Source organism: Brassica oleracea, chromosome C5, assembly GCF_000695525.1.
Source record: "Brassica oleracea var. oleracea cultivar TO1000 chromosome C5, BOL, whole genome shotgun sequence".
In the NCBI taxonomy this organism is placed as follows: Eukaryota; Viridiplantae; Streptophyta; class Magnoliopsida; order Brassicales; family Brassicaceae; genus Brassica; species Brassica oleracea.
In genome coordinates, this window is record NC_027752.1 from 19,489,501 (window position 1) to 19,500,256 (window position 10,756).

General features: G+C 37.0%; 2 protein-coding genes across 2 annotated transcripts in view; both read left to right on the top strand.

Annotated features, from left to right (window-relative positions):
• Positions 1-3,047: 3,047 nt before the first annotated feature.
• LOC106294629 (protein TIFY 5A-like) lies at positions 3,048-3,883 on the top strand. The gene is made up of 3 exons (XM_013730235.1): positions 3,048-3,171; positions 3,263-3,377; positions 3,467-3,883. Exons 1-3 carry the CDS (start codon positions 3,104-3,106, stop codon positions 3,680-3,682), a joined length of 399 nt encoding a protein of 132 aa, XP_013585689.1. The 5' UTR covers positions 3,048-3,103; the 3' UTR covers positions 3,683-3,883.
• Positions 3,884-5,125: 1,242 nt separating this feature from the next.
• The window catches only part of LOC106344718, a 14,459-nt gene continuing 8,828 nt past the window's right edge, over positions 5,126-10,756 (top strand). The window contains 2 exon segments of the mRNA XM_013784037.1: positions 5,126-5,161; positions 5,430-5,832. Of these exon segments, the coding sequence (XP_013639491.1) occupies positions 5,129-5,161; positions 5,430-5,832 (436 nt within the window). The 5' untranslated portion in view covers positions 5,126-5,128.

Genomic DNA, 10,756 nt, shown 5'->3' on the forward strand with positions numbered 1-10,756 from the left:
TTATACTTTGAACCGAACTTTGAAGATAAACAATTAAAATAAAAGATTATGCATAAAGACCAAGTACAACGCAACACGCAACGTCAACAGGTTCATGAACAGCTCAAACTATTCTATACAACATCAGATAAAATTCATATTAGCTCAACCGATTCAAAGGGAAGATGGCACTCAGGTTGAGTTTAGTTAGTAGCCGATTTCATTTTAAATACTTTTTTCTTGACAAGAATACTTTACTAGTGGATAGTTTGTAAACTAAAGTTTCGACCACATAAGTATGAATTTAATTTAGTCAATATTTGTAAAAGTAATACAAATGGCAAATGAGTTTGTTACGAAATGTCATAAAAGAATTGAAGTCATTTTATAACTTCAAATATGATATTTTTTGCTTTTCAAAAAGAAACTTCAAAACTTCAAGAAGAGTGAAACTTTATATTTGAACTTTCACTACTCAAAACTTCAAATTTAAAGTTTCATATTTTTATTTGCATTTTGGTCTATATAATCACACATCACCTTTATGATTCATAAATATTTTCTCGTTTATTGTTTTAATCCTTAAAAAAATTATATCTCATAAATATTTTAAATTTTATTTACAGATTTTAAATTTTAGATTTTAAATTTTACACATAAAATTAAATTAAACTTTAAAATAAAATTTAAAATATTTTAAGCTAGATTTAGACAACAATAATATACAAAAAAAACTTAACAAAAAGATTTTTAAAAATTACATGAAGACATAATAATTACACAAATTTAAATATTACAACAACACTAATAGCCAGAAAAGTTTGATCCAGAACTTTCAAATTTTCAAATATTGTCCAATTTGTTTTTGTGTAACTGAAGATGGTTGTTGTTATTTGTTTTTGACGTCTTTTTCGTACAATTCTTTATTGTTCATATCGAATATATTCACGAGTATTAATATCATCGAAAAGAAATTAGTCTTTTAGCAATATTTTATTTTTTCTTTTACTTTCTTGTTCTGATCTATGTATTTACAAATATCAATATTACCCGATTTCAACAACTTTTAGCTCGTAATCTACAAAATAAAAATGAAGAGAGTCATTTTTACTTCAAAATGCACTAATAGATCATATATGCATTAGGAAAATCATTTTATGAAATAATATGTTATTTTGTTTGAAGTTTAATATTAATTAAGTTCTTTTTATTTAAATTTTTATATTTAATAGAATATTTTATTAATTAATATTATTGTAATATGTTTATATTTGTGCTAGTTATTTACAAATTTTTTATGAATTCAAATTAGTTATGACAAATATAAGGACCATATTATAAAATATAAATAGTTTTAAAATTGAGTTTGAAATTTTTCTTTTGGAGAAGAACACTTTTAAACTTTAAATATAGAATTTTGGAAACTTCAAAATAGATGCTCTAGGAGTATATAAAAATATAGTAAAGAAAACAACGCATCAATATGCAACTGGAGTATGAATTTATGTGCAACATAAGTATGAATTTAATTTAGTTAATATTTGTAAAAGTAATACAAATTGTAACACTGGAACGTAACTTTCGGCCGTTTTTTTTTTTTTTTGGTAAAAACTTTCGGCGGTTATGTTTACACTTACCTAAGTAGGAATTAGAATAACATAAGATTTACACCCGTGCCAAATCTTGTAGCTCATTTGGGTAGAGACTGGATTTAAGTCAACAGGAAAATAAAATAGCAAATAAAATTTGCTTATTTTAAAAAAGAAAAAAGTAGAGGAAAAATGTGAATGAGTTACACAGATTTATGAATCATTATCCTAATTCTAATCAAATCAAGTTTCGTATCACAAAAAGAGAAATTATGTCAAATACCGCCGAGATTTAAATACTTACGTGTACAGTGATCACATAATTTGAATAACAAGACTTAGGTTCACCCCTAAGGTGAACCTTTAAATTCACCTCTCATCTTATTACCAATCAAAATACCACCTAGATTAATAATAAAATAAATTAATTTTATTTAAAAAAAATTGAAAAAATTGAAAAAAAATAATAACGCCAATTTTAATGATACTAACGCCACTAATTAAACCCTAAACTTTAAATCTATACCCTAAACACAAATCCTAAATCCTAAACCCAAACCGTAAACCGTAAACCCTAAACCCAAACCCAAATCCTAAACCCTAAACCCTAAACCCAAACCTTATATCCTAAACCCAAATCATAGACTCTAAACTCAAACCATATATCCAAACCTAATCCCTACACCCTAAACTCAAATCGTAAACCTTGAACCCAAATCTTATATCATAAAGGTTTGGGTTAATGTTGATATTGTTTCTTTAGGGTTTAAGATTTGGGTTTAGAGTTTAGGTTTGGTTTTAGGATTTAGGGTTTGAGTTTAAGGTGTAGGGTTTGGGTTTAGAGTTTACGGTTTGGGTTTAGGGTTTAGGATTTGGGTTTAAGATATAGGGTTTGGGTTTAGGGTTTAGAGTTTAGGTTTAGAATTTAGGGTTTAGATTTAAGGTTTAGGGTTTAGAATTTAAGATTTAGGGTTTAGTTAGTGGCGTTAACGTCATTAAAATGAGCGTCATTATTTTTTTTGAATTATTTTAGATTTTTTTTTAAAAAATAATGTATTTTATTATTAATCTATGTGACATTTTGATAGGAAATAAGAGGAGAGATGAATTTAAAGGTTCACCTTAGGGGTGAACCTAAGTTTTGTTCTAATTGAACTTGAATTACAAAGATATATGCCGCCTGCAAAATGCCTCTAAACAACTAGTAGAAATTCGTTATAAGTATTATACTAAAATAAAAAGGAGTGTTTTCTTTTTCCTTTTATTCCTCGTTAAATCAAAAATACAAAACTCCGAAAAAACACTGAAGCTGCACAAATATAAAAATAGAGAAAACATGTTCCACGTGAGATAATTTAAAAGAAGCTGTGATCTGTCTGTCTTAAGATACCGCCGTCATAAAACCCGTGTTCTGTTCCACCGTCTCTCCCGTGCCCTCTCTCGTCTTATATATAAACTTATATTTATCAATCCAGACATAATATCATCACCATCATCATTAGTTCTAGACTTTCTAGTTCTTACAACTAACAAAGATGGAGAAAAACTGCGACTTGGAACTTCGTCTTTTTCCAACTTCTTGTATTACCGATTCAGATAACTCGTAAGTCTCTCTCTGTTTCTTGAGATTCAGTATATGAAATTCAGTTCATATAAATGAATCTGATAAATTTCACATTTTAATTGGTTTGCAGTGTGGTAGAATCAAGAAGCTCTGGAAATTCATTACCAAAAGAAGAAGAAACTCAGAGATTAACAATTTTCTACAATGGAAAAATGTGTGTGTATTCAAATGTTACTCATCATCAGGTATGTGCATGTAAGACATTTATCTTATGATCATAGTGTGTAAGCAATGAATTTTACTAACCATTAATGTCTTTAATGATTATATGCAGGCTAAATCGATAATATCGATGGCGAGCAGAGAAATGGAAGAGAAGTTATCTTCAAACGGGCCAGATCCTCGAAACAGGTCGACCCGATTAAATAATTATCATCAACAGCTTCCAAATTCAAAGGCTTCTATGAAAAGATCTCTCCAAAGTTTTCTTCAGAAACGGCAAATTAGACTTCAAGCCACTTCACCTTACCATCAGCATTCACGACGATAGTGTTTTAATTTTATTTTTCTATTTTTTCACATTGTTAGCAGATTTGTGTTTACTTGTATTGTTCTTATCTTGTTGTTATTGATTAGGGATATGTGCTCCCAATACACACATATTAATCCCAAGATTGATTTTACTTTGGTATAACTTTGTTAACCTTGACAATTGAACAGTACATTAATTTCTAATCAATGTTTTTGTGTGTATATACACTCTATCTTTGTAGTTATATATTCATGTTTGAGTATACACTCTATCTTTGTAGTTATATATTCATGTTTGAGCATTTCTATTGCTCAGTATCTCATATTTTTATGATCATACGACTATCTCCACAAGAACATTTTCTATCTGCTTCTCTTTTTCTCATTAATTCTATTTTTAATTGTTTAGATACTCTTTTAAATCTTAGCAATAAAAGTCAAAGCAGCCTCAATAATTTTGATTAATAAAGATCTGATAACAATTCCTGTATTTTCTATCATTTTGGTTTAATTTTATAATACTAAAAAATAAATTATCGCGTTAACTATATAATAAAATTTAGATTTTTTGTATATGTTATATTTTGAATTTAAAAATAACATTAAATTAAACTGTTAAAAATTCACATTATTTTTTGTTGTCAATAATTGTTTTTGTTATAAAAAAATTGCAAATGATCATAATATATGAGTAGAAAGTTTCATTTAATAGTTGTTCAGATTATATATATAGATTTAATGTCATTTAAATAAAGTTGTATATCATATACAAAGTATATAAATATTTTCATTTCAAAATTTTTTAAATATGCATCATACTTGAATTAATAAAATTTAATTATTTTTTTAGCTTGATCAAATTATTAAAATATATTTTTTATATCTTTTGTAATAATTTTAAAAAATTTAAACTTATTGACTTAGTAAAGATTTTATTAAATATTTCACTTAGCGCAATGTAGATTATTACCTAGTATTCGTTAATCCGAACAAAGTATAAACATATTAAATACCCCCTCCATTTCAAAATGAAGGAATGTTTTGGAGCTTTTAAACATATTAAATATTTTAAAATTTGATTTTAAATTTCGTGATTAATTATTTTCTACAATCTTAATCAATCAAAATATAATAGACATATTTAATTTTTTAAGTTTACCATTTTTACTTAATAAAATGCATTGAAAATATAAGATATATTTTTATATTTTTTTTTCTAAAACATGACTCATTTTGAAACTAAGCAAATAATGATTGAAAATACATTGTTACTTCCTTTTAGCAAAGAGTACCTTGGTGAAATTGGCAAGATTCCAAAAACAAAAGTTGCACCAAAAAGGAAAGAAAGGAGCAGAGAAAAAGCTTGGTAGACACGCCTACTATCTCTCTCTTCGAAATTTATGGTGGTAGAGACTAAATACAATCAACTTGATCTAGGTTTTTTTTTGGTGGCATAGTTTCAATAATGTCTCGACTTGTCCCCAAGATCTCTCCCCTCGTAAGCTAAGCTCTTTCTCGCTCTCGTTCTGTTTTGAATAGTTTATTTTCTACCCTCAGTTACTTGTTTTTGTTAAAAAGAGAGGACGCCACTTTTCTATAAGTCTTTTTACCTTAGGAAATTGATTTCCCCTTTTTTTTTTTTAATTTTTTTAATTTTTTTAAAAAGACAGAACAAAGATATGATAGGAGGGTTGAGATTATTCTATGATTAGAGAAAAAGGTTTTAATTTTAACTGCTTTAGATCTCTGTGTTGCTTACTTGGCAGATTCACAAGAACAGGAGGAGCGTTCGTTTGCTTTCATCGTCCAAGACCGGCCCATGTGTTTCGGTTTGCAACGTTGTGCAACCTTCGCCTGACGGTGGCAACATCGGTAAAGTCCTGTTGTACGACGTCGCAAAATTTGAGTTAGTTAGAACGGAGAAAACATTTCCCGATGAGCTTCACGAGGCGCAGTTGGTCGGAGCCTCCCGTGGCTGGAGTTTTTTCTTCAATAGAGAAGATCGCTCGGTGGTTATCAGTGACTTCTTGAACCCATATGCTTCCAAGACAGAACCAAAGATGTTTCCACTGCCTACGTTTACTACAATGCCCACTTGCCAAATCGAAGTCGTGTGCAACGTGGCCATGTCCTCTTCTCCTGAGCCGTATGATAAAGACTGGGGCGTTGGCGTTGTTCACATGCCCATTAAGAGCTAAGTCCAAAATCAGGCCCGGCCCGTTGAACAACAATTGATGATTTCGCTAGAAGACAAAACGTACATCACTATAAATAGAAGACGTCAGACTCATTGAAAGGACAGTCAGAAACGTACAGAAAGTACAGAAAAAGAGACCATCGCCTCTTCATCACATACAAAGTCTTGGACGACCTCAACCACTAGGCGAGCTCGGCCCAGACGACCTCAGACCATAAAATAGAAAGATACTTGTTTAGACGAACTGTTTAGACGAGCATCTTTAGTTCTTGTAATTGACCGAGCTTGTTTATTCTTGACTATTAATACGAAAATCTCCACCCATTTACATCATTTATAAATATTACATCATCGATCAGATATGGAAACAACAATTGGCGCCCACCATGGGACAGGGGATTCTTCTTCACCTCAAGACAGCTCGGCAGTCACATAACCCACAGCGCAACCAGACTCCCCAATTTCTGCAACCACCGACCATCCTGGAATGACGAGCACACAACTAGCTGCAATGGCAACCTCGGACCATCTAGCCAACACCTTGACGCTAGTGGCGACGACCTCGGGCGAACCATCAATGGTGGCAACCTCGGACCATTCAGCCAACACCCCGACGCTAGTGGCGACGACCTCGGGCGAACCATCAATGGTGGCAACCTCGGACCATTCAGCCAACACCCCGACGCTAGTGGCGACGACCTCGGGCGAACCATCAATGGTGGCAACCTCGGACCATTCAGCCAACACCCCGACGCTAGTGGCGACGACCTCGGGCGAACCATCAATGGTAGCAATCTCGGACCATCTAGCCAACGCCTCGACACTTGTAGCGACGACCTCGGACAATCCATCAATGGTGGCAACCTCGGACCATCCAGCCAACACCTCGACGTTAATGGCGACGACCTCGCCCCAGCCATCAATGGTGACAACCTCGGCCCTTCCAGCCAACAACACAGCGTCTATGGTGGCGACCTCGACCCTACCAGCAGCAGTTACGACCTCGCGTCATCCAGCCGGCACCACATCTCTCATACTGACGACCTCAGTCCAACCAATAAATCTAGAGACTTACGCTCGGATCACAACTCCTGTGCAACCCACAAACAGGACAACAGCTGTTGTAACCCCAGCTGCAACACAACCACCTAACACAAGAACAATGTACTCCACTCAGGCAGACATCTCCCTGATCTTTCAGACCCTTCTTGGAAGGATCGACGAGCTCGCTCGAGGAACGACTTCTCGTTTGGACGACCTCGCGCATTCTCAGATTGCTTGCAACAACCGCATCAACGAACTCCAGTCTGTCGAGATTGGCGCATCAAGATCACAACAAGTTGATATCATTCCACGACTCCAGCGTGTTCTTTTTAACGATTTACCAACACCAGTGACCGGTTCAGGACAACAGCGATCAATCCAAGCCAACGATCTACGTGCACCAATCACAAGTTCCGGACAACAACATCAGAATCACGTGAACGAATCTTCAGCACCAATCATCGACTCCAGACAGCAGCGCCCAAGTTATCTAAATGATCAACATCTTCAAAACACCAATTTCCCGCAGATCACCAACAGGGAGACCCAACACAGAGACGACGACATTGAAGAAATGAGGGCTCAGCTGCAAAGCATGAACTCCAAAGTCCATCAGACAACCAGCGCAGCACCAGAGATCGATCGTGTACTTTTACAACTCGTATCCTCAGTATTCCAGTCCGACATCAGAAGAACAAAATCAAACTCTCGACTTACAACGGAACATCTGATCCAAGAGAGTATCTCACCGCCTTCAGCATCGCAACCGGGAGAGCCAATTTCTCACCAGAAGAACGCGATGCCGGTCTCTATCAATTGTTTGTGGAAAATTTAAGCGGACTCGCCCTCGGTTGGTTCTCACGCCTTGAAACCCATTCTATCGACAACTACAATCAACTCTCGACGGCCTTCCTCAAACACTACTCGCTGTTTATCCAACAGAGTGAAACTAATGCCGACCTATGGACTTTGGCTCAAGAACCTACGGAAACACAACGCTCGTACATCGACAAGTTCAGAGTCATCGTTTCTCGCATCACCGTACGAAAACCTACGGAAACTCTACGCTCGTACATCGACAAGTTCAGAGCCATTGTTTCTCGCATCACCGTACTCGACGAAGCAGAAGTCCTCGCACTCCGAAACGGTCTTTGGCACGAATCACCATTCCGAGAAGAGCTCATGAAGTATAAACGACAGACTCGGGAAGATGCACTCCATCGGGCGATAACTTTCATCGAAATCGAAGAAGATAAAGCTGTATTCAGCAAAAAACACGCAGCCACCAAAAAATCATCTTTGAAAGATAAAGAGCCTGACGAATATTACGAACCTAGAAAGCATCATGACAAAGCGTATAGAGATGGAAAGAGCAGAAAAGCACCCAATTATCAAATCAGCGACCAACCATCCAGTCGCTCCACAGGAAAGCATGCTCGCAACAGTCAAGGATCAGAAGATGCCCAGGCGTATTGCAGTTCTATAAAAAAATATAAAAATCTACCTAAGAAGAAGGCGCAAGCAAGAAGACCGGCGCACCCCTGATGTACCAAAAATAAGACTCCAGGAGGTTCCGCCCTTTTAATCTAAGCATTTACTTTTCTTGTAAAGGTGAACTACTGTCGGCTTGATCCCCGCCTGTGGGGTACATAGGCAAACCTCTCACGAGGCTCATCTAGTTCTATAAAAAATTCTATATTTTTCAAACAAATATCAGGATACGACCATCTCTCACGTAAAAAAATACGAGATCCGTTCTCAGTGCTGCAGCTCCGCGCTCACACTATATTTTTCAAACAAATATCAGGATACGACCATCTCTCACGTAAAAAAATACGAGATCCATTCTCAGTGCTGCTTCTCCGCGCTCACACTTAATTAAATTTGCAAAAAAAAATTGTACGAGATCCGTTCTCAGTGCTTCAGCTCCGCGCTCACACTTAATCAAATTTGCAAAAAAAAAAAAAATATACGAGATCCGTTCTCAGTGCTGCAGCTCCGCGCTCTCACATAAATCAAATTTGCAAAAAAAAACAAAAACAAATTTGCAAAAAAAAAAAAAAATATATGAGATCCGTTCTCAGTGCTGCAGCTTCGCGCTCACACTTAATCAAATTTGCAAAAAAAATATACGAGATCCGTTCTCAGTGCTGCATCTCCGCGCTCACACTTAATGAAATTTGCAAAAAAAAAAAAATATGAGATCCGTTCTCAGTGCTGCAGCTCCGTGCTTACACTTAATCAGTGACGTTTCAGAGCCAAGATCAAGCAATCAAAGGCAATTAACCCAGTAAAAAAAGTGCATATTTTCAACCTGAGTAAATAAACGGGATGCACTGCCAAACCTCCGATCGCCTCACCTCAGTCCAATCCCGAGCCCCTGTCGCCTTGAAGTATTCCACACACTCACTATCACCAGGAGCAAGAGGAACACCAACTAACTGAGAGACGAGCTCGAACCAGAAGACGACGAGCTCAACCCCACCTCACCACGACACCGCTCTGTCGACAACGGCAAGCTCGGGATAGCAAGCGATAAGCTCGAACAAGGGGACGAGCTAGGAACGACAGGAAACAAACTTGGAACAAAAACTGATGAGCTTGAAAAAAAGTCGAGCTCGACCCAACCAATGGCAAGCTTGTGCCCTCCACATCAGACACCACACTTATCGCCATCGCCAAACTCGGATCATCAACAACCGATATCGACAACCCAGATTCAGAGCTTTCCCTAGCTCGGCCCACACACGAAACCATGGCATCTCGACCACACTCCTTCACCAACGAAGAATCCGAAGCAGCAATGGACGAGCTCGAACTCAAAGCCGCCATTAACAAACTGAGCGCATCAGATGAGCTCGGAACAGCAGAAAAGTTTGGGATCTCCAGCAACGAAATTGGAGCCACCATTACCGAGCTTGGAGCCGCCATTGACGAGCTTGGGACGACAGGAGACGAACTCGAGATCTTCAACAACGAGCTTGGAGTCGCCATTGACGAGCTCGGGATGACAGAAGACGAACTCGGAGCCGCCATTGACGAGCTCGAGACGACAGAAGATGAACTCGGAGACGCCATTGACGAGCTCGGGACGATAGAAGACGAACTCGGAACCACCATTGACGAGCTCGGGATGACGGGAGACGAGCTCAACTCCTACTTCAACGAGCTCAGCCTCTTCTTTCTTACACCTCAAACCCACAACCAAAACCCCTCTTTCTTTTTAACGAGCTTGGGACAACAGAAGACGAACTCGGAGCCGCTGTGGGAACTGAAATTCGCACTGTCGATTTCCATTTAAATAAAGAAACTAGGAAAACCCTAATTTCTCAGAGGTCCCGAATATCTGCTAATACCACACGCCAAGCAATCAGAACACAAGAATAACAACGATAAAGTATAAGAAATCGAAAATAGAGCAAAGTAGATCTTATTCCGAATTCGCGTCTGAGCGTTACAACAAGGTAAGAGTCTGGGCTACGAGAGCTGTCGGCGAGATTCCTAGTTCTAAAACCCTAAGACGGCAATAACCTAGTTGAGTCGCAGCTCGAATAACAAAAACAGAAATATGCCTAATTGCTCTAAGTGCTAAGTTTGCTCTGAGAAAAGTCCTCCCCATGCTTCCCGCCTAGGACTCCTTTTATACTGGCTCCTAGGTCGGTTTTCAGTTTTCCTCTTCTACCCTTAAGCCGTCATAGCGTAAAAATAGAGATATTCCATTTTTCCGATCTTCGTAATTATCTTCAAAATTTCGTATTTATCCGCGGAAAGTTGACATTTATCTTTCCTTGCGAACCAAGCGTAAACCGTCATGCGGCTTACGGGCTGTTGGTTAAGAAATCGTAAGTTGGG

Excerpts from the sequence above, each read along its gene's own strand:
- LOC106294629 (XM_013730235.1), top strand. The coding sequence starts at position 3,104 with ATGGAGAAAAACTGCGACTTGGAACTTCGTCTTTTTCCAACTTCTTGT. Across the intron at positions 3,172-3,262 it reads ATTACCGATTCAGATAACTC|TGTGGTAGAATCAAGAAGCT; the intron begins GTAAGTCTCTCT and ends ATTGGTTTGCAG. Across the intron at positions 3,378-3,466 it reads CAAATGTTACTCATCATCAG|GCTAAATCGATAATATCGAT; the intron begins GTATGTGCATGT and ends GATTATATGCAG.